Source organism: Cupressus sempervirens, chromosome 10 (genome assembly GCF_028749045.1).
Source record: "Cupressus sempervirens isolate cs-2001-9-10 chromosome 10, ASM2874904v1, whole genome shotgun sequence".
Taxonomy (NCBI): domain Eukaryota; kingdom Viridiplantae; phylum Streptophyta; class Pinopsida; order Cupressales; family Cupressaceae; genus Cupressus; species Cupressus sempervirens.
In genome coordinates this window covers 845,151,565-845,177,189 of record NC_143127.1, presented here as the reverse complement: position 1 = coordinate 845,177,189, position 25,625 = coordinate 845,151,565, and the positions used below count along the sequence as shown (strand labels likewise).

Below are 25,625 nucleotides of genomic sequence, written 5' to 3'. Positions count from 1 at the left end.
ACCAAAAAAGACCGACAGCAAGCTTGGTCACCTTATCGACCTACTCTTGTCGAAATTTTGACCTTTTTGCATCGAAATTTAAGCCTAAATTTACTAGTGCCAAAACCCTCTTTCAAGTAATGAAAATAATCTATTTTTATGTAGTAAGCACCATTGATTAAATTCAAGCAGTTATAGTATTTTCTTCTTGATATAGCATTAATGAAATGTTTTAAGTCTACTTCAATAGATGCATTGATCAACAATTGCTTTGCCAAGTTTGGTGACTATACCCCAATGTTTTTCATTTTAGTTTAAAAATAAAATAAAATATGAGAAATTGTTTAAGTGCATTTGCAATTATAATACAACATTAAAGCATTATCAACCAAGTTCATACCATTATAGTTTTGGAATAGAGATATAGCTAGCCATATATTACATTAGTTATGATACTTATAAGAAACTACTATAAATACAACATATTCTCGAATTGATTTCACAACTTGGTGGGAAACCAAAACCTTCTTTCAAGTAATGAAAATAGTCTATTTTTATGTAGTAAGCAACATTGATTAAATTCAAGCAGTCATAGTATTTCCTTCTTGAAATAGCATTAATGAAATGTTTTTTTAAGTCTACTTCAATAGATATATTTATCTCACATGAATTCACCTGTAGACTGCGTATCATAACCAACAACATGTTTACTCAGGAATTAGATAAGGAGAGAAATCATTAGTGAAAATAAGAAACAAATTTAATCTCCTTTTATCCTCTCTTCCTTTGCTATAATGAAGATAATTGTAAGCCATATGAAGATAACTTGAGGTAGTAACTATGAATTGACTATAAAAGTGCAATAGCTCATCCTTGCAAAGTCTTTCTAGTTCCTTTCTCATTCTCACAGAAAATGAACGGAGGGTGTGGGAGATAGAGGGGACAAAGGGCATGCATAGATGGATACAATTTATGAAATTAGAGCATTGCTATAGTTCAATAGATGGAAGAACTACACTGAACAACTAAATTAATCAAATTTATCATTGAAGGATGAGAAAGGATTACCTTGATCCTTTCTCACAACTTCCTAATTATGGTGTCTATCATTGCCATAAGTTCATTATTTGGAGTAGGATGATTATTATTTTTAAGTCTTGCTCTTTGAAAATTGGAATTGGTCATAGGAATACATGGCTCAGCTCCATTTTCCTTTGTGTTTGCTTTCCATATCAAATTCTTGCCATTGTTTCTGCCCTGTCATTCCACTCACCATAAAGATAGAAACATCTTTATTTTCTCCATATCTTGATTCCTTCCCTATTGTGGCATTGGCATTAACTTGTCATAAATTTTTAACCTTGGATCTCCTCCAATATGTAAGGAGGTTGGCCTATTGCCAGTGCCACAATCCTCAGCTTTAACACCTATCTTTATATTGGAGGTGGGAAATGGCAATGTTGGGTCTAATTATATTGATAAGGTTGAAAATCTGATTGCCTTTATTTGGCACATGTTGGAAGGTGAAGATGGGAGACCCAGTTCTAAATTTCCTATAGCTTGAAGATCTTCACCTCGTATATGTCACAACCAATTGACTTTTAATTCCAATTTTCACTCAATATTTATACCCCATGTGTGACACTGTCATGGCTCTACAATATTAATGATTAATGATTATGTCATTGGATTCTTTGAGTTGAAGTCATGTCCTGGTTACTGCCAGCTACATTTCCCGTGGTTTTATAAATTATTATTTCATGCATTGTTCACAACAATGGGAATGCGATTGCTTTTGCAATTGGGTTTTACTATCCACTATGAAGTTTGAAGAGAGTTTGTGAATAAGTAATAAATTTACAAATTCATGTGAATAAATATTAAAATTATTCAATCTTAATCATCTCTGCTGAAAACAATACAAACATTTTCAAATTCAAGTAGTTATTAATAAGCAGTTATATAATGTTAAATTTGTGGGATTTTGTTAAATTTTCTTTTTAAATTTTGATACTTGTTATCTTATTGTAACATTACTATTTCATTCTTACTCATTGATCTATGTTTCATAAGTGTTTCATAAGTAGCGGTTCACAAGAACATGGAGTGAAGCATCAAACCTTTCTTGGATGTCACCCATTTCAATAGAACTAGAAGTCAAGTAGGCTTAACCTTGGAGGAAAAGTCAAGTGTGCTTAAGCATGGAGTTTCCTCCAAGGTTAAGCTCACTTAGCTTGCTACCTCATTTGCAAAACCTTCAACAAATATTGCACCTTATGAACCACTCATTATAGAGCCCATTTAGTTCATTTGTTAATAATAGGAGTTTCACAACAAATCAAATTGTGATATTGCTATTAAAATTCAATTGTGTAGTTTTCAAGTCAAACCCATTGACCCATGTTTCATGTGTACTCAGTCTACAAGAACCCATCTCTCATGAGAATGAATAGACCACTTAGCACTCATTGCATATAGGTGATACTCAAAAGGTCACCCATCATAGTATGACTCTAATTCAAGTGTGCTTAATTGTGAAGTTTCCTCTAAGGTTATATCCACTTAGAGATGAGTGCTAAGCATTTGATTCTTTCTCGTGAGAGGTGGGTTCTTGTGAACCACTACTCATGGACACATGGGTCAATTAGTTCAACTTAAAAACCACATAGTTGAATCCTCATAACAATAACACAATTTGGTCTAACACTTAGAGATGAGTGTTAAGTATTTCATTCTTTCTCGTGAAAGGTGGGTTTCTTGTGAACCATTACTCATGAAACATGGGACAACAAGTTCAACTTAAAAACCATATAGTTGAATCCTAATAACAATACCGCAATTTGGGCTAACACTTAGAGATGAGTGCTAAGTATTTCATTCTTTCTTGTGAGAGGTGGGTTCTTGTGAACCACTATTCATGAAACATGGGTCAATGAACTTAAAAACTACATAGTTGAATCCTCATAACAATACCATTATTTTCAAGGGTCAACCCCCCTAGTTTTGACTACTTTAATTTAAAAAACAATACCACAATTTGACTTGCTATAAAAACTCATGTTTATCATCTTATGTCATTCATGTGTTTTAGACTATAGGGTACTCATTTTCAAGAACTGTATGGGTACAAACCAACCATAATATTTAGTTACCTAGGTATGCATATTTTAATCTTTTGAGTCCCCTACTATGCAAACAACTACTACATGTATGGTAATAATAGTTGTGTTTACTAGTAACTTGATTAATTTTATTCTATTTTGTTGTTGTTAGTGTTGCTACAAATTTATTGCTATTTTTCATTAAGTGTTTTGTAATACAAAACCTTGAAGTTGTTAATTTAGGCACACAAATAGATACATGTTTAGTGTTTCAGTACATTGGTATGACATTTTTTCTTTCCCATGTATGAGTACTTTGTATATTATAAATATATATATAAATATAAAATCTTTAGATTTAAAATTCCATACTTTTGTATAATATAAATATAAATATTAACAAAAAGTCAAAACAATCATATAATTTATACATCCAATGTTTTATTGATCTCAAATCTACATTTCAACATAGAAATTGTTTATTCGTTAAGGTTTATTCCTCCTCTTCCTAACTAGTCTCATTCCCTCAATCAAGCTACAGGGAGAAAAATAAATTACATTCATTTTATGTTACTAATTGAAGTCTATTGGAATTACTCAGAATAAATGTCTACTAATATTTTGCTTCAATTAAGAGAGAGCCAAAAACAAACATTTCTCTTTCAAAAATGATTAAGAATCAAATTCATAATGAATAACAAAAAAAAAAGTTTGTAAACATTAACACCACATGATAAAGAATGATATCTTAAGATCAATGTGTAATGTTCTTAATTGCCTAATTTAGATGCTTCTTAGACTCGCTGGGGTGAATCCTTTGGATATATCAAAGTGTAATGTTCTCAGTTGTCTAGTATTATGGACTCCTAAGGACAATCCTTAATAAGGAAGGATTTTGCACCATATTGGACATGTTTATATGTTTATTGAATTTAATATTTGTTTCATTTTTTGTGAGAAAAAATAAATTGAGAACAAAAAGTTTTAACTTTTGATGACAAAAATTCTTGGAGGTGTGAACTTCAAAAGACTGTAAAGGCCCCAACATTATTGATTACATTTGTAAAGCCTTCATCATAATCAAACAAATGGTTTGAGGTCTTTGATTGTATTTGCAACAATTCATATAAAATTCTATTACATATAATATTTGTCTATATTAATGTTCAATATGAGGAAGATTGGACGTACTATGTTGCATAAAGCTCATTCTTGCCAAGTTAATACTTGTCTTTAGTTTTTAAATAAATGATACATTCTAGTCTCAAAAATATAATGATTATATCTATTTGATTTATTGATATTAATATTAATTAATTTATGTAAATATTATAATTAAATTAATCATACATAAATAAATATTATTTTACTAATTTATAGAAATTATTAATTTAAATTTAAAATTTATTTATCATTAAATGAACCATATAGTTAATTATATATATTACTATATATATAATCAATGATATATCTATATAATATTTAAATTGTATAAAATAAATATATACAAATTAATTTAAAACACAAATTTAAATTATTAAAAAGATATAAATATCATACCTTTTTTTAATATTTAAATTCAAGTAGTGTTTTTTTATTTTTAATTAATAATTTTTTTATTTTAGATTTAGAAAAATAAACTTTAAATAATAAAGATACTTATTTTAATGATCAGATGAATTTTAAATATAAAAATAAAATTATCATTTGTTATTAGATAATAATAAATAAATAATATTTTTATATAATTTTTTTGTAATATAAAGACAATTATGTCTCCTTCTAATAGATCATATATCTCTAAAATTGCATATAATATAAAATATCGTGAATTTGGTAGTGTTTGCCGTGACCTCCACTGACTCCAACACGAGACGTCTACAGGTCAGAGCCTATACATGGGCATGGTTTGGTAGTGTTGTTTAGCTTTGGGAACCAAGCCAGTACAGGGAGTGGCAGATTTGATAGTCGCATGATGCGATAGCAATTAGCACACCGAACCTCCAACAACGATAGTATCTATAGGTGAAACCAGGTGTGTATACATATCATTAGTTCTTTAGAAGCAAGTTGCCCGTGTGTTGTGATAGTGTCCTATATGAGTAAGATATTCCGTCCATTATGTTTCATGTATATCAGACTTAAAATCTTCTGTCCTTTTTTTAATATTTAAATTCAAGTAGTGTTTTTTATTTTCAATTAATAATTTTATATTTTAAATTTAGAAAAATAAACTTTAAATAATAAAGATACTTATTTTAATGATTAGATGAATTTTAAATATAAAAATAAAATTATCATTTGTTATTAGATAATAATAAATAAATAAATAATATTTTTATATAATTTATTTGTAATATAAAGACAATTATGTCTCCTTATAATAGATCATATATCTCTAAAATCACGTATAATATAAAATATCGTGAATTTGGTAGTGTTTTTCGTGACCTCCACTGACTCCACCACGGGACGTTTACAGGTGAAAGCCTATATATGGGCGTGGTTTGGTAGTGTTGTTTAGCTTTGGGAACCAAGCCAGTACACGGGGAGTGGTAGATTTGACAGTCACATGATGCGGTAGCAGTTAGCACACCGAACCTCCAACAACGGTAGTATCTGTAGGTGAAACTAGGTGTGTATACATATCATCAGTTCTTTAGAAGCAAGATGCTCGTGTGTTGTAATAGCGTCCTATATGAGTAAGATATTCCATCCATTATGTTTCATGTATATCAAACTTAAAATCTTCTGTCACTAATTAAAATCGAGACCACATATTTTCAATAAAACTACGTGCTGGGGCCACTAATATTGCAAGTTCTATGGAGTCATTAAGTAAATGTGTTGGGTAGTCATTTCATTTTGATATTAATCAGAGAAAGGATACTACCAGAGTATCAACATATTTAGCATTCAGTTTGTACACCAACTGTTTGACAAATTGCCTCAAGTAAAGGTTTAACTTCTTAAGGGATTTTAAAAAGGAGAATCTTACAAAATTTATAATTTGAGAAATTTGAATAGTTACTATTGTTTAAGGTCACTTTGCGTCATAGTCAGCTACACCTCAACATAAAAATATATTGGATGCATTGTGACATTCTTAGAGGGTGCAACCAACTATTATAATCCATATTATTTGATTTCAACCAAAACTATGCATGGAGAAATGTTAGCATTATTACAATAACAATAATAGATAAGTCGTTTATTATTAGTTAATGGTTCTCTATTGTAAATATCTAATGAGCTTTCACTTTTTTTGCTTTATCTATTAGAATATAATATTTATATTCTTTTTAGTAGTTTCCTAAGAAAACATCGCTTTATTCTTTTGTATAAATTGACTTTTTGTATTATGTATTAGAGCTAATACTTGAATTTCTAAGAAAAAATTATAATTTCATTCGAAATTATTTGCTAAAATTTTTCGAACTAATTTCTGAGATTTTTCTCGGGTTTTTGTTTTTGTTGAGAAATTCATCTGTGAAAAATCGCAGTTTCGGCTAGGTTTTTTCTTCTGAGAATCGCGAGCAGATTTTTAACGTTTTTTCAACAAACCCTATCGCGGCTCAGTCTGTAAATCGCAAATCTGGAGGTCGTTTTTTCAAATCCTGTTAGGACGTGAGTTTTTCTTGGCAAACCCGTGCGATTTTCTTAAAAACGCGTGGAAATCGTGGACGATTTCTCTGCCACACGGTTTTTTTTCTTTTGGGGCCGAACTCTGCAAATCGCGGCTTAATCTTGGTTGGCCTGCGTCTGCACTTAGAAGGCGTCTGCACAAACAAGCTAGGTTGATGCCCTGTTGGTCCAGAACACCATTCTTGTAGCGTGCGGCCCATAGTTGATTGGTTGCTGATGAATATGTTTACTTGCTCTGCCTTCTCTCTCAGCCATAAAAAATTCTCTAGTAAGGGATGGAGAATCACAATCTGAGTGTCTTGAGGATTGTGCATTGCTGTAGAATGATTTTGTTGATTGAAAAACTTTGTATCTTTGGCTTGCTGATTTATTCCCACGAAATTGTTTTGCTACTATATTAGTTCTTGGAAAAAGTTGAATAATTTATACTTCTTTTTGAAATGGTGATAGTTAATATATAATAGTTCTTGCATTGTACCAAAAGTTCCTATTTTTTTAAACCTTGGAGTATTGCATCATTTCTACATTTCCTTACAGTAGATTTCATTTCATGTTGATTAGGAGTAGTGTTTAGTTGACTGGAAGGTATTTTGAATGCTTTTTTGGTAAACACGCTTAGACCAAACCAGTAGCTGCTTGCTGACTGTAAATTTGCCCTGTGTGGTTGAATGACATTTATATGAATTTAACTTTGATTATTGCTTGTACATTGATATGCATCGATGGATGGTGTTAATAGAATGGTGGTATTTTGAAATTGTACTAGCCTGTTTGATGTCGATAGCTAAACCGAGTTTAGTAGGGTCACAAAGACTTAGTGTCATTGATGGTAAACATTTGTTTGAGATTCCAAGGTATTCATACCCGTGCTAAGATAAAAAGATCAATCAAATCCGGCAGCATACTTCTGGCAGAGATTTGTATGAACAATGTGTCAACTGCAACTAAATGAAGACCACATAACAACAGACTTGTCTCTGAAAGAAAAGCCCGAGAAATGAAATGATCAGAGGTTTGGCAGCGATATAGAATAGTTCTTTGACAGCTTATATGTTAGATCATTAGAACACTTATTTGCAATCATTGAATTGATACATTTGTGTGTATTTGATAAACTGAAGAAAGTTGAATTAAATTAAATAGTGAAAAGAAAAGGAGAATTATCAATACGATATTGATTTTTAATGGATGGTATCTATTTTGTATGGGCATGTAAAAGAGATAATAAAGACGAAACTAGAAAAAGACAAACAGAGCAAAACAATCTATTATGTTTTAACAAGATTAACGTCTCAATATTTCCTGAAGTATCGGGAGTTGTCTGTTTGTCACTTCTTTGAAACTTTATCGCGTGCTGTCTTCTTGCCAGCCCGTTAAATATAAAAGGAATTCAGTTTTGCACGAAGATGATACTGGTTGAATAACTTTGATAATTGTTTATAATTCTTACATGGCTGAAGGATAATTTCAGTTTAATAAATCAAATCTCAAAGTGCTTCGTTAGCTGGACAAAGTATCGGAAGGCGTTGGTTCATTTCTAAGTGATTTGTTAAGATATTTGCTTAGCATTTAGAAACTGCATTAATGACCGAACAGTTAGAACCGAATACGACTAAATTTTAAAAGTTTGCAAACGTGTGTCTTTATAAGTATCGAGTAATGAAGAGATGAAGTGCATAGAAATTAATTGCACATATCTGATATATGTTAGTAAAATGAGGAGTGAAGCACAGTGGGCTTAATACCAGAGTTCTATATTGTGGAGTATTGATGTAGACTGAGCAGAAACTAATAGTATAAAAGTTGCAGAGTTAAGTCTAATCGAATCCAGCAGTTTAGACTTCATTTCATCTCAAAGGAGTATGTATCTATTTAACCACCACAGAGGTAAAAGCCTTTATATTTACTTCAACTTTCAGATTGACTGTATAATGATTTATCAGATTTAAAAGAGTGGCTGTCACGTTTAAAATAAACAGTTTGATTGGAGAAAGTAAAACAGAAAATTGAAACTTCACGATATAAGTTGCCAATTTTTATCTCACAGTGGAACATTTTTCTATCAGAGTATCAGATTTAAATTGTTAAAGTGTTTTGGGAAATTCCCAAATTATGCATACACCGTGATTGGGTTGGTGCTCAAAATTTTGAGTTGGTGCTTGAGTAGAGTTGTAGCTCTAAAGACAGGAGTTGAAGATCCTAAGGGTTGGAGCGCTTATAGATTGTAATTGGAAGATTGATCAGACTGGATTAGGACAGTAGATCCTTGCAGCCTTTGTGTTGGTGGTTTTTCCCAGGTAGGGTTTCCACATTATCAGACTTTGTGTACTAGGAAGATTTATAAGGTATAAGAGAAACATTGGAATTTTAGGGACTGATAGCATGGCAGGCTGATCATTGCTAGGGGCTTTTTCTGGAACAGGAGTAGGATTTGATTTGCACATTTCATGATTCTCTTGCGGTATCTCCTTGATAGGCTCATTTTCATGCGTTTCTACATTTTGGGGCTCCAATTGTATGAGAGAATCATCTGGGACATTTTCAACTACTGACTCTGTATGAGACTTTGAAATAGGGGAATTTGGGTTTTCAATGGAAGCTGGAAATACTTGACCTCGCATACGAGGGCTTCTACACACAGGAACCTCTTCAACTTCAACCACTTTGTAGGTTTGATTTGGTTTAGGTGTAACTGGAGTAGATGTTGTAGGAATGGTTTCTACAGGAATAGACCTCTTTCTTTTTGTTACTTTAACAGAGGGGTTTTGTACTTCCTTTTTAAGGTTAGGGCTAACCTTACGCTTGCCTTTACCCCTAGAATAGCTTGGTATTTGATTGGAGAAAGTAAAACAGAAAATTGAAACTTCATGATACAAGTTGCCAATGTTTTGTCTCACAGTGGAACATTTTTCTATCAGAGTATCAGATTTAAATTGTTGTGTTTTGGGAAATTCCCAAATTATTTATAAACCGTGATTAATTATTTATAAACCGTGATTAGCTTGGTGCTCGAGTAGAGTTGTAGCTCTAAAGACAAGAGTTGAAGATCCTAAGGGTTGGAGCCCTTATACATTGTAATTGGAAGATTGATCAGGCTGGATTAGGACACTAGATCCTTGCAGCCTTTGTGTTGGTGGTTTTTCCCGGGTAGGGTTTCCACCTTATATCTTGTGCACGACCCCGCATACTCAGTTTCATTTTGCTGCTGTGGCGAAGCGTTGCCAAGTTTCTATGCAAGTTCTCTCTGTCATTTATCTATATTGTGCTTCGAAATTAATTTTGTGAATGCTTTTCTATTTACTTTACTAATTCACCCCCCCTCTTAGCAGTGTAATTGTGTTCTACAAAGACATCCACAGTTTCTTACATTCTCCCATGCAATTTGTTGGTTGGAAGAAGTTCAATTCAACTCAATATCCATTGAATGAACAACACAAGTCCCTTTGTGATAACTAGCATATTACATCATAAAACCAGGTGTGCCCATGAATCAGAAGGAACCTTGAGGTTCTCTCATTTGATCACACAATTCATTTTTATTGTAAAGCATATGAGCATCCTTATTGAAGAGAGAGTTGGAAATTTGGTATTTCCTCTTGGAATATCAAGTATTCGATTCTGTATGTTGTAGTGGAACATAAGTCACATTAACACAACCCTGGTCAAGTTAGTGCTGTTATTAGAGACCATAAAGGATATATGGATAGTATACCGACTTATTATTTATCAAGAGGGTACAAAAAATGGTTTTCGTTCTGAACTGCATCTGCTTACTATTATTGTTTGTGACAGAAGTTCAGAATGGAGTAGCATGTTATTTGATTATTATCGTTTTCTCAGTTGAAATGTTCTTATGTTAGAATTTATTTGCTGTTCAATAACCTACAGGGTTATGTAAAAGGGTGCCTTCCTGAAAATGGGGCGTAATAGCAAGCGTTACAAGGAACATGCACAATATCAGTCACAATCAAGCAAGCACAGTCTAATATGGTAATGCTATAATACAATTGTATTTAGATCATATTTAGCTTTGATGCGGGGTTGTTCTAATCCAATGCATGCTGTTATTTTTCAGTTAAGCAATGTTTTAATTATGTATGTAAAACATTCTTTTGCTGGCCACTTGGTTAATGTGCCTTATTTCTCAAATCATTGGCTGCTTCTTTAGTTAATAAACATTTATTCATTGCACAAATCTGATTTTCTTATCATCTTTGTTCTCACCCTTATTTCCCAAGCCTTCAGGTGTGTCAATAAATCATTTATCCTTTACGCACTTTTGCAAAGCATACAGAAACACAGAATGCTATACTCATTTGGGTAGATGCTAAATCTCATGAAAAGAATAAACTGTACATGTGCCTTAAACCCTTGCAATTAAATGGCTTATTTCTTTTTTAAAAATTGATTCAAGTAAATATTTATCTTTAATATGATACAAGCTTTTTTGCCTCTAAACCAAAAATGGGAATTTTTTATACATTGTAGACTACATAGTTGTTTAATATTCTGAGCATTAGCTGAAGTCTGAAGTCATATACTCTGATTTGTCCACAATTTTCCTTCTTTTATTGATTCCAATCTTCACACAAATGCTGAATGCTAAAATAAGTTGGAAACAAAAAAACATTCTCCTGAAAATCCACCACTCTTGATACAAAGCTTTCATACAACAACCAAAGAGCTTATTTCTTTTTAAAATATAATCCAAGTTTACATTTAGTTTTAATATAGTCAACCTGTTCTCTTTCAAAACTCAAATGTGTTTATCGTTTTATAAATATTGAAGATTGTTTCTTTGCTGGTCAATGTTATTATCCATAGACTATAGCTTCATATAATCCTATATGCCAAAAATTTTCCACATTTTTACAGTTTCTTTGAATGTTATGCCAACTTGTCCAGTGAATAGCTTATTTAAAATCCTGTATTTATACTTTATATAGCCCAAAACTCGTATTTCTTCCTCCTATTGCTACCTGGGATCTTAGTTCACACTATTGGACAATGAGTGATGGGACCAGAACTTTGGTGAATGTCCATATTCACCTGCCTTCAATTTGTTGGGTTTCTGGTTTTGCACATCTTGAAAGCACTGGAAGCATTTGCTATTAAGCCAGGCGTGAAACTGAAATCTACTAACTGGAATGCTGCATGTTTGAAGCCAGGCAACAAATTAAAACCACTACGACATGTGAAATTGCTTTATAAATAACATCTCTAATTGAAATTGAGTAGCAGATAAAGGATGGTGGTTGAAGAGTGTGGACTGTTTTTATTTAAGAAAATTTCACCTTCACACTATTGAGATTTTTCATCTATGTTACATGGGGACATGTCCCTTGTTCCCAAACCCTTTGTCCTCGTCCCCTCCCTGTTTCAGGGAGGGAGGATGAAGAAAAAGTCCCCAGCTGTCCTAGATTACCAAAAATTGCCTGAAATATGCTCAAAATGGCTAGGGGATGCTGAAATGTTCCCTATCCGTCCCCGGGATGACTTTCTGTTCCCTATGCCTTGGGATGATTTTGGGCCTTAAAACTAAAAAAACACTTATAAGCAGTACCATGGGGGTCCTGCAAGGGCATGTATTTGTCTTCTGAACCCTAAAACAATTAAAAGAGATCAAAATGAAAACATATTACTTCTTATCTATGTCACAAGTCTTGAATTTATATTTTGTATGCCAGAATGAGGGTTAGTTACATTGACTGTGCCTATAGCCTGTCATATTTGATGTTTGACACTTTTGGATTAATGTTTAAGACATTTTGATTTGTATTGTGATATTTATAGACCATGGTTTTGATGTTTCAGCCTATTTTTATAATGCTGTTATACTACCGCTCATGACTTATACTGTTTATTTTAATTATTCCTAACTGCAGATTTGTTACACAGAGACTAATTGGCCCTTCTTCAATCCTATTTCATTTATAAGAAAGATTATCCTTTTCAACCAAGTTAATATTCAACAGAACCAGGATAATTTGCAAAATAAATTTGAGTTATGAATTGGAAGTTAGAAGTCTATGCTCAGGCAACAAATTAACACACAAGATGAGCAGGTTGCTTGGTTCGTGAACCAAACTGGAACTGTGTCCACTGTCCTAGAACTAGCCGATGGCCTGTAGCCAGCTTGCACATTAATACTCCTTGTCTCTGCTCACGACTGCCTACTACTCCCTGTTTTCTCGCGGACCACTGACGATTGGTATAGCACCTGGGCACTATCGGCAACTAACACTTCCCTTAAGTCTCGCTACCCAAACATGAAGATAATACATCCCGTGGTGATTGCCGTAGGACTGATTTCTCAGCAGTGAACGATCAAGGGCATTGCTATAGTCTTTCTGAGATTTATTGGCTTCAAATATCCCTCGTGCTATCTTCCTTACCACCTGCTAATTCCCAGACTTCTCCTCACCGCTATGTCACTGCCCAACTGATACTAAACTGTATATTACTCTTCAATCCGTGCATGCATAATATGCCTCTCACTCATCGTCATTCTGCTATGGATAAGATGTCATGAGACGTCCTTACTTCTCAAACTTATGACCATTGTACAGTAGTTTTGTCCCGTCTGAATGTCATGCATTTCCGACTACCAAATCCCAAGACCGCTCTCAACAATGTCGGGATTGTTGACAAGAAGGAGGTTTCGTCCCTCTAGTCCTATTTTGCTAAAGCTTCCAAACTGTTTGCACAGGAAAAATCAGATGTTCGAATCCATCTTCCCATTTCGTCTTCCCCTTATTACCTTCGCATATTGCTTGCCCGATGGCTCTTCCTCTTCCCGTAACACTCAAGAAGGCATCATGTAGTGTATGAAATCTTAAGAACATCTGTCTTCCACTTGTCCGATGTGGCTGCAACAGAATAAGACAAACAATCCCCTTCCTACCTTCTCACGCTGAATTTGTCTTATCTTTCCTTTTTTCCTTGGCCACGCGCTCCTCCTGTATCTGATTAGTTAGCCTCTGAAGGAGCTACGCTAGAGGCGAACATGTGGCTTAGTATGCTTAATATTTGGGGACATTACTATAACTAGCACACTGACGTTGTGCTACTCTGATCGCAATTGACATGTCATCATACCAGGCCACATTCCACCATACTCAAGCTTACTCACTTCAATCCAAAACTAATGTCTGCAAAGTAAGACCAACCAAGGAATGCAATGAACTCTCACTGGCCAATAAGTACTACTGTCATGACCCCAGCCAGTGAAATAGAAGCTGCCAAAGGTGTCATCATACCAATGCAAATCACAAGAACCCACCTCATACCCATATAGCCTAAATATTCTGACCCGTACACTATCCCAAACTAATCCTGAATATAGGATTTGCATATAAGCAATGCAATCTGCATGGGGACTCTTTTTCACAAATTGTTTTGTAATGTTCTTGTTCTAGGTCGCAAACATGGATTTGTAGAAAATGTAAATGACTTTTGATGACATGCACTTGTCTACAATGATTAGCGAATTTAAAGTAGGCGTCCAAAATGTATTAGCAAGTGAATTCACACTAGATTGTGTTTCTAAATTCAAGATTCTTGATTAATGATAGTTTTGTGTGGTTATGTATGTATGGACTATCGTTGTCAACCATTTTTCTACCATTCCCTGCCCTATATGTACATGTTAAGTTGACACATTTGGTGTAGTTTATCCATCATACCAGGCCACATTCCACCATACTCAAGCTCACTCACATCGATCCAAAACTAATGCCTGCGAAGTAAGACCAACCAAGGAATGCAATGAACTCACTGGCCAATAAGTACTACTGTCATGACCCTAACCAGCGAAAAAGAAGCTGCCAGAGGTGTTATCATACCAATGCAAATCACAAGAATCCACCTCATACCCATATAGCCTAAATTCTCTGACCCGTACACTATCCCAAACTAATCCTGAATATAGGATTTGCATATAAGCAATGCCATTTGCATGGTGACTCTTTTTCACAAATTGTTTTGTAATGTTCTTGTTCTAGGTTGCAAACATGGGATTTGTAGAAAATGTAAGTAATTTTTGATGACATGCACTCGCCTACAATGATTAGCTAATTTAAAGTAGGCATCCAAAAAGTATTATCAAATGAATTCACACTAGATTGTGTTTCTAAATTCAAGATTCTTGGTTAATGATGGTTTTGTGTGGTTATGTATGGACTATTTTTGTCAACCATTTTTCTACCATTCCCTGTCCTATATGTGCATGTTAGTTTGATACATTTGGTGTAGTTATCCAACTACTGAGTGTCATTTATGAGCTAGAGGAGTGCCTTGAATCTTTCTCCCCTTTAGGATAATGTGAAGCTTTCAAAGAGGGTAACTATGGTCCAAGATCAATTTTCCTACTACTTCCTAGGATTTTCCAGTTCGATTCACTTGGTTTGTGACATCTTGCAATGGATATAATTAAATCTTGCATTTCTTTTGTCATGGTGGTAGATGACAATGCTAGTGGTTTTCCTTCCACTTTAAGTATTAGTATAGATGTAACCACACAAACTTCTTGCACTGATTTCCATTTTTCAATGCACCAGAATTTCCGCATTCTTGTTTTCTGCAATGGGTCATCACATCACTTTTATTTATATTTGTGCATACCACATTTGTTAGACCTCGTCGTGGATTCACTAGACATTGACACCCTATTTCCAGTGTTACTTAGAAATGGGCTTGGACCCCTGGTTGCCTTGGGCCTTATCCTTCAAAGCTGGATTTCTTTTTATTGAGAAAGGATATCTAGTCTTCCTTTTGTCTGTTGTTGTTCACTTTCTTTGCCGCTCTTTCTTGGACACCGATTGGTACTTCTGCTGGGTTGTTTTTCATTCATGCTGCAATCTTCCAGTTCCTTGGACCCTTTGTTGGTCTCTTGTAGTATTATCTTATCTTATCTTATATAAATAGGGCTACCAGCCCTTAGGGGTTTGACTGGTTTAATGTTGTCAACTTTAGCTGTTTCGTATTCAAATTGTAGGGTTATTTACTATTGTAGCACTAGTGTTTGCTGATTTTTTGAGATCGCTGCAAATGTACTAAGTAGTGCCATGATCTTTGGTATGTGTTTTCCAAATGGCAACAAACTCTTATTTTTAATGAGCAAAGGTTAAGAAGACACATGTCCCTTCATGGGACATGTTTATTCTTTAATTGGACAATTAATTTAATAATAAATATAATCAGTCATATATATATGTATATATATCATTATTATATTAATTTTCTCATAAAATAAACTTTAATCTCAAATATAATTCTACATTGCCATAGTTTTATCTGATTGAAGCTACCAAACATCAACACTCCCTCTTAGCTAGGGAGGATAAACACAAGACAGATATTACACCACTGGCATACTACGAAAGTAATTGGTAAAATACTTTCTTGTTATTAATAGAGATTGAGAGGTCTATATATACAAAAGAATAAGGCAATGTTTCCTTAGGAAACGATCGTAAACAATATAAATATTCTATTCTAGCTACAAGAAAGCTAAAGAAAGCTAACAAATAACTACAACTAACTAAATATTAGAAACATTCTAATATTTACAATAGATTACCATTAACTAATAATAGACGCTTATCTATTATCGTAATACCCTTCCTTAACGGTTAATCTATCCACAACACCAAGCTGTCGTCTGAATTTGAAAAATTTATCAGGACCAAGGGGCTTGGTGAGAATGTCCGCAGTTTGATCCGTGGTAGGAACATATTACAAGTCTATTGTCCCGACTTCAACCAACTGTCGTATGTAGTGGCAGTGAACATCCACACGCTTGGTTCGTTCATATTTCATACTAACTTGATAACGCCTTCGTTATCAACAAACAAAGTGGTCGGTCTTGCCGATGACATATGCATATCCCTAAGCATCCGACGAAGCCAAACAACTTCACAACCTGCCTTGATTGTTCCTCTGTATTTGGCCTCCGTGTAGAGGAGAGAGAAATTGCCCGCTGCTTCTTACTGGTCATGTGATTGCACATGATGCCAAACTGAACACATATCCAGAAGTTGACTTTTTATCGTCTTTAGAGCCTGCCCAATCTAAATCAGTGAACCCATTGAGACTAGGATTAGAACTTTGAGAGTACAGAGGTCTATAATCTGAAGTGCCCTTCACAGAATGAAGCACATTCTTTGCTACCATCCAATGATCAGCCTTGGGAGTTGTCATAAAGCGTGAGATGTAGTTGACTGTGAAGCTAATTTCAGGCCTAGTAGTAGAGAGGTAGATGAGGCTGCCTACTAGTTGCCTGTATGTAGTATCATCAACGAGAGGAGAATCAAACTTGGCTGATAACTTGAGACCATTCTCCATGGGTGTAGATGCAGGGTTACAATCCTGCATATGGAATTTGTCTAACAGAGCCCTGGCATATTTGGACTGAGAGATGAATATACCAGGACAATGTTGCCAAACCTCAACACCTAGGCAATAATGCATGAGCCCAAGGTCAGTCATATAAAATAATTGGCATAAATCTTGTTTGATTCCCTGAACCAAAGATGCCGAATTGCCAGTGATGACCAAATCATCCACATAAATAACCAAAAGGATGATGTCACCGTCAATAGTCTTGATGCATAAATTTGAGTTTGAAGAACTCCTTTTGAAGCTTTGATCACTAAGGTACTTATCAATTTTTAGGTGCCATGCCCTAGGGGCCTGCTTCAAGCCATAGAGAGCTTTTACCAATCTAAGAACCTGATGATCTTTACCAACAATCAATGTTGCAGTAATTGACTAACTGAGAATAGATTTAGTTCCATCCCTAGAACATAGTATACATCGAGGAAAATGAGATTCCTCCCAATAGACTAATTCTGAATGTTGCCTTTACCGACAACAATGTACTCTTCTCTGCCACCAAAAATAACAGAGTTTGAGTAAGGTTGGTAGTCAGTGAACTAGTCTCTACGGTGGGTGAAGTAATGAGAGGCACCGGAGTCAATATACCAAGCATATGACTTCACATGATTTGTAGGTCTTTTAGCCATTAAGGCATAAAAGGCAGATTCTGTTTGCTCAGTGTGCTTTGCACTGTTCGCTTTGGGTTGCGAGCCTGATTGCTTAGATTGGGCAAAGTATTTCTGACATTCAACCTTTATGTGACCAAACATGTGACAATAGTTGCATTGAATGTTCTTCTTTCGGGAGCCTTTTGAAGCTGGAGCAGAGGACTTCTGTTGAGAAGACTGCTGAGACTTGCCTTTATCCTTCTAAAAGGATTTAGCAACAAAGGCCTGCTCTGTGGAGGTAGAGATGAAACTTCTACCGAATTGTTGTTTCCATCGATCTTGCTGAAGTAGAAGTGTGCAGAGATCCATGAACTTCATATCAACACCTGAAGATCAGTTTGCATATCAATAAAATGCTTGTAGGACTTCGGTAAACTTTGGAGAGTGATAACCACAATGTCCTCTTTCTCCATCTTGTGACGAATGACAAGCAATTGATCACGAATTTCTTGAATCCTATTTAGGTGAGCCTAAAGCAATGTTCACCCTTCACTCATAATAGAAAACTGAGTGTTCTTCAAGAAGAAAGCTCTGCTTTTGTTAGAAGTCTCATGAAGATTTTTGAGATGTACCCATATCTTGGTAGCTGTCATGCCGGATGGAATCTGAGAGAGCTAATCATCAACTACGGATAATTTGAGAAGCATCACAGCCTCCTAGTTCTTCAAATCCATGTATCCTGATTAGTATTAGGGGCAATCAGATGTTGTGTAACATCCAAAACAATTTGATTGGTATTCTGATATTCAAAAATTGCTATTATCCGCTGCTTCTAAGTGCCATAATTATGACCATTAAATTTTGAATTGCTCTCAAGCAGAATATTAGTCAATGATGGAATAGCACGTTTTTCAATGAAAAAGCGTGAAAATCAGAGAAGGCATGTTCTTTGATGCAAAAAATGGAAGACCCAAAAAATTTGAAGGGTGACTGAGAAGAGAGCTCAAAAAATTTAGATAGAATATGTTGTCGATTTTCGGATTTGCTGGCTCAAAAATCGAGACACCTAGAAAAATTGGATGACAACCTAGTTGAGCTCTGGAAAAACCTACCAAGAATCTATAATAAATTTTATTCTGAGCTCAAAATTTAGGGTTTTGAGCAAAACCCTGGTTGGCGGCCATGGAGGATGGAGGATGAGGTTGCAGGAAAAATGGCACTTGCAGGTAGAAAGATGCTCGATTTTTTCTAGATAGAGTCGTTTTTGTAGGGATGACATAGAGGATGAACAAAGAAAGGAGAATCTTCACCCTAAATCGCCATTTGTAGCAGATGTGTGATCATAGAGAAAAACGTCTGAGAAATTGACCAGAAAATGACAATGAATACCTGCATTTTGACAGGTAAGACAAGCTCCAACAACTGCAACATGAGTAGATATGAAAACCTCTACTTTCTGAGATTGTAGTTGTGATTTTTCATAGTAGATCAAAAAATGGGAGTTTGCAGACACTTGTTTCTAAAAACCCTAGCCTATGTTAGGTATTTTGAAGCAAGTAAATTAGGAAAAAATGAATTTTGAAAAAAAAGATCCAAAAATTTCAATTAAGAATTATTATTTTCGAAAAAAGTTCAACCATGTTCTGATACCATATTACAGATGTAATTGGTAAAATACTTGCTTGTTATTAATAGAGACCCAAAGGTCTATATATACAAAAGAATAAAGTGATGTTTCCTTAGGAAATGATTGTAAAGAATAGAAATATTCTATTCTAGCTAAAAGAAAGCTAAAGAAAGCTAACATATAACTACAACTAAGTAAATATTAGAAACATTCTAATATTTACAATAGATTACAAATAGATTACCATCAACTAATGATATACGCTTATCTATTATCGTAATATGATAACCTTTAGGAATGACACATTAAGGAAATCTTTAATTAGAAGATTATCACTATTTTGATATCACATTTGATATCATGAGTATTGGCCTTCAAAATATCAACATATGATATTCACCAAAACTTAGAGTAATGGTCTTGTTAGTTGGTGTTTTGACCCCAATTTTTGAACTTGGAAACTTGGTCCCCTTGATGGCCTTTTCTTGGTTTTCTTTGATTCTCCTTTGATCAATATTGAAAAGTACTTTGTGTAGTCTTGTTTTATGAAAGCAATGTTTAGATTCATTGTCATAATAGCAAGTCAAAGGACACATGTGCCAAAGTTAAAGCCAACTCACTAGTTTTATTGTAGTCTTGAACTAGTATGAAGTGGTTCTGAACCACTTTGTACCATTTGAACTGGTTCATAAGTTCAAAGGGTCAAGGTTCGAGCTCATTCAAGGTTCGAGCTCAAAATTGGGTTTGTTGATTCAAGGTTTCAAGTCCGAGTTTCCAGAATCAAAGTTTAAGCCACAAGTTTAGAGGTCCATCTTGTTGGGTCTGAATGCAGCTTTACTAGTTTAGAAGAATGCGGATTCAAAGGTTCGATGACAAAACAAGTTCAAATTCGAGCATTGAGTTCAAAGGGCTCAATCATCAATACAATCGCAGGGTTTGTGTTTTACCAGTTCAGGTTCAAGGTTCAATATGCATGGTAGATTTGTAAGTCTGTTCAAGTATCATGATTTGAAGTTCAAAGTTTTATTTCAAAATCCAATATGCAGATTTTATAGATTTAGGTTCAAAAGCACATTTTTCAGTTCATGGGATATGAAGTCAAGGTTGTGGTTGTGAGAGCAAAGAGCAAGGACTAGTATTTCCCATGCATTCATCCATATCATAATGCTCAAAGCCCAACTTCCACTATTGCCTTTGAAGATGTGAGTTATCTACAGGTCAGTGTAATATGATAATTCATAAACTTGGAGGATCTAAAAGTAATTTTTATATCGATCCATAATATATGGAAATCCCTGCTTGAACCCAACACTTAAAATTCCAAATGGAACAACCCGAGCTATCTCATGCCTACACATAAAATTCCAAATGGAACAACCCAAGCTATCTCATGCCCGCACATACATAGGTTTGTGGCTATTAGTTCATCGATAAAGGAAGGATAATTGTGGTGATAAAAAAACTCACATTCGAGCCGTGGGGCAGAGATGAATATAAGTGAATCCCCAAGGCCGCACCCACAAGGCTCCACTCATCTCAAGATCGCCAACTTGTGTATACTAGATGTTGCATTTCTCTCTCATGATGGTTGAAGTTAATGGTGTTGAGCCACAAATACAGAGATAATGCAAAAGTACTTGATCCATTTGACAGATGCCCAAAGATATGTTTTGAATATAATATCTAAAGTCCATTCAGTAATGGTGTAAATAGCATTAAAAGGAGAGGTGGTTTTCGAGCTCAATCTAAAGAATATGCGCAAATCATCAGAGTGAATGTTAATCGGGCTTAATTCACATGGTGTTCCACAGCTAAAGCATGGATCCATATGGCATGAATTTTGGATCAAAATTACAAGAGAAGAAAATTCTTCCGAACCACGTGGCTACAACCAAGACATGCACCCGAAGCCGATATATGGAGGAAAACTATGAAGTGTTTGATGAATTGTCAACATTATTAGAAGTAATTGTTAAAATACAGAGGGTCGTGGCTTTCAGGTACCAAGGGAATCGAGCTTGAGGCTTGTTTCACAGTAGAAAGGATGACATCAACACCGTAAATACTCGAATTCACTAGATTGGATGAAGGGCTATTGATGTGAAGAAAGCATCACAGACACATCAGAAGGAGTCCCCACAAGTTTTCTTCAATAAGACAAGCGCTTATGCTGGCTATATATTCATAGGAGCCAACAGAGTGTGTCCTGTGTTGTATAGAAATAGTGCACCAAGGGAATCAAGCTTGAGGCCTGTTTCACAGTAGAAAGGATGACATCAACATTGCAGATACTCGAATTCACCAGATTGGATGAAGGGCTACTGATGTGAAGAAAACATCACAGACACATTGAAAGAGGTCCTTGCATGTTTTCTTCAATAAGACAAGTGCTCATGGTGGCTATATATCCATAGGAGCCAATAGAGTGTGTCCCGTGTTGTATATAAATAGTGCGAACTTGACTGAATGTTGCAAATGGGAGCACAGACAGTGCATGTTAATTATTTGATAAATGTCGACATCCTCCTCACACCATGAATGCACACTGTTTACTTACCATCCACTGAATGACCATGGTGATCAAGGGTTCGAATTTGGTTTGATTCAACTTGCCATGTAAAAGAGGACACTGCATCGACATCACCAACTGAACTATAGGGAAGATGTAGATTCTCCAAAAGAAACATTGACAAATGGAGTTCATGTTTCGCACCATCTGTTGTACCCATGACTTTTATATATGGTCTTGGAGGTGCCAAATATCCAATGGAAACACTAGCTCACACTTCAACCACACAGTCCCTATGGTTGAATTAATTGAAAATCAATTTGGGCTCCCTTGTCATATGCATTATAAACTGCCGCAAGTCAAGTGTGAGAAGCATGGGGAATGCATGCGAAGCATTTGATCAAATTCCTAGGCAGTAGCAGTGAATTCCCTATTAGAGACCGCCTCATATCAAAGCTCATATACACTTGGGGACAATAGCTAATTGTTTGACAAAATGCCATGTGTGCACCATCTCCATTCAAAAGTTATCAAGAGGCATATAATGACAAGTGTCATAAGTAGCTCAAATTCCACAAATTGGGTCTTAAAGTCAATTTGCTAAGATGAGCTGGCAGTTTGGAATTGTGATTAAGTGAAATTCAAATCTCCACAAAGGTGCACGTAGCAGTAACTCATAGCTGAATGGTTTGAATTCATAAAATGATGTGTGATGGGCTCAACCAAGGAAACATTGTTTTGATGCCTTTCTATTTTAATGTTTCTAAAGTAATTAAGTCTCAAGAACATAACCACCCGAAAGGAGTGAAAAGTTGATAGAGAGAAAAGGAGAATCTTACCATTAAATAGTTGCTAACCTAATTGAAATGTTATGGGAATGGTTAGATTTTAAATAGACAGCAGATTGGCAGGAGAGGGATTCCACTTTTCTGTAGATGGGGTGCTGTATGACAGGAGGAGTCATTTTCCATTTTCTCATCTTACTGGATTGTATGTTAGGAAGGGAAAGAGATGGAAAGATAAAATAGTAGTTTTTGTTGCTTGTGGTTTTTTTGAATGATGAAACTGTACATGATATTCTGAGATATGTCTATTTTTGAATTGAAATAATATCTTGAAGGATATTGAGACTGTCTGTTCAATTCTTCATTTCATGGTTATAGTGTGAATCATGGAGTATTTTAAGATCTTTATTTCCTTGTGCATCGATTTTGTTCAAGATTTGCAAGTGTATCGTCATTCTATATTCGTGATCTCTTTTATGCTCTTGACTCATAACAGAGTAAAGGATTGCATGTCTTTACCTTGGCTGTGAAGTGTTTTATGTGAAGTAGGTAATAGTTATTCGCCCCCTATCCAAGAATAGTGAGGGTGGCCTCACTTTCAGGTTAAAAGCATTTGTCAAACTTATTCATTGTATATCTAATCGAGGAGTTGTACCCTGTAAAATTCAGAGGGCACTTGCACAATCTCATTTCTATGTGACCCAACTGTTGGTCCTATATTGTCTTTAGATTGATTTTGGGTTTGAAGAGTTAAACCAAGTGGTTTATTGGGCAAAGACAAATCTTTACCAGCAGGTCTCCAAAATATCAACATATGATATTCACCATTTTGATATCACATTTGAGTATTGGTCTCTAGAATATCAACATATGATATTCGCTAGATACTCTTCGAGTAATAGCTTCTAGAATGAGATGCAAGATATTCACCAAGTACTGTGAGTAATGGCCTCCAGAACAAGAAGTCGTATGATATTCACCACGTACTTTGTGTAATGGCTTCTAGAACATCAATTTGCCTAACATTCATCATATACCCAAAATAATATTAATAAGGTATGTGCACACACATTCTCATAATGCTTACCATATAAACATCCACCATGCAAAGTATAATCTATCATAATCTGCATAGAGTATAATCTGCATAGACATTGTAAGATATCTATCATAATAAAAATTTAAGTCATTGTAAGATCGTCACCTTTTAATAACTTTTGCAAATACAAGTGCCATCATTTGGAAGTCGTCACTTCCTCATGATGGACACAGAGGGTAGGCTCATTGAAATCACAGTCATGAGGTATATTTATGAGCATAGTCCTCTTGATTGCTACAATTAAGCACTAGAGAATCCATCTCAACATGGTTTACTCCCTTTGAATCAATATGATTGAGATCACCGAAAGTTGATTGAATCATATCTTCTATCTGCTTCCTCTCTTTCAAGGTTGCCTACAATGAAATGTCAAGATCCCTCTGAATCTTGATCTCCCTCTTCGTGCAATAACATTCTATGAGGAAAAATCAAGGCACATAACTCTTATAGTATAAATAAGAATGTTAGTAGTTTAACTCATGTTTGTTACTAACAACAACAAGAATTCTGATTATTATCATGATTCACATTATAATTCTCAATTGTATAAATTCATATATAGATATATATTCAATATTATTTATGAATTTTACTCCATTTTATATTCCTAATAATAATATTAGAAATTTCTCCCGTTACAATATAATCATGAATAAACATGTTATTGGTAATCATTCAACTAATAAAGTATACTTACCTTATTAGAAAATATATATGTATTACCTTATTTTTATGTGCTCCCTGATGTAAAGTTGTGAATACCATTTGGGTGGTCGCTAGGGCATCTGTACTTTCGAAGTGGTGGGTCCACCATCCACATGGTCACCTCCGTTCAAAAAAAGATTTATTGATTCCTTCTGCGTATAGTAAACCTTATAATGCAACGTGTATGCGTCCTTGTGCATGTTCAATGTGTCATTTGCTGCATGTTGCTTTCAGGCAAACTTGTTTCGCACTATCTTTACTCTAGCCACGTACAATCATGCCTGCTAAATAGATAAAAGATTTCCACTTTGGAAGATGAAGTGACATGAATGCATATGGAGAATAAGGCCCCTGATTATGGCAGTTACAAAACATTACAGATTCAAAGGATTGTTTGGTCGATAGTGTAAGACCTAATTCAATATTTCTAGGCAACTTTGTAGAAGTTGAGAACAAATAATGACTTTGCAATGCTTGAGGCTAGAAGGAATTGTTCATCCCATATTTGCTGTTATAGACTATCAGGAGTCTTCACTGGTATATAGGGCATTCGTTCTCAAATTTTCCATTCAAACATTAAATTTTCAAACTCATTTAATGTTAGCGATTTCTGGATAAGCTTCTCCAGACAAGGAGAATATCAAACTCTCTCTAACTGCAATATTGCTCAATTAGTAGCTAAATCCACAACACTTGACGAATATATTGTATTATACCCTTAGCATCTAATGTTGGATTATAAAATATTTCATGTTAAAGTGTCGTATTATTTTCCCTTAGACATTATAAAATATGGCCAAATATTTTTTGTATACTTATATGAATAGCCCTTGATATTAAGAATATAGTTTGTTTCATTAATAATAAAAAAGCACCAACTCTCTGCCTCAAGCGCCTGTATATAATGCTTCTTTTACTTTTCCTTTAAATAGATATCTTAAAGAATTTATTCCAATATGAATCTTTCCACCATTATTCATCTAAAGAATTCCTCTATTTCGTGAATATTATATATCTGAACACGAGGGAGCATATAGCCGCGAGTCTTCCAAGAGCCAATGTAGGAGGCCAAAATGATGCTCTGTCCTTTTAGTATTGCGGGTATTCCCAGGCACTGCACTTCTATGGGAATTGATATATTCAATTTCTCAACAACACTCATTATCTCTCTTGAAAGTCCCATCTCACCA

The 25,625-nt window shown here is 34.7% G+C and overlaps 1 protein-coding gene across 4 annotated transcripts in view; it reads left to right on the top strand.

Annotated features, from left to right (window-relative positions):
• Positions 1 to 6,454: 6,454 nt before the first annotated feature.
• Positions 6,455 to 25,625, top strand: part of LOC149536634 (RNase L inhibitor protein-like protein) — a 220,466-nt gene continuing 201,295 nt past the window's right edge. The window contains exons 1-2 of one of the 4 annotated variants that reach the window (XM_089807766.1): positions 6,455 to 6,681; positions 10,614 to 10,715. In XM_089807766.1, the coding sequence (XP_089663892.1) occupies positions 10,642 to 10,715 (74 nt within the window). In that variant the 5' untranslated portion in view covers positions 6,455 to 6,681; positions 10,614 to 10,641. Of the gene's footprint in view, positions 6,994 to 7,619; positions 7,738 to 10,613; positions 10,716 to 25,625 lie in introns of those variants that run through there. The other 3 variants (XM_089807765.1, XM_089807764.1, XM_089807767.1) reach the window with 3 other exon arrangements.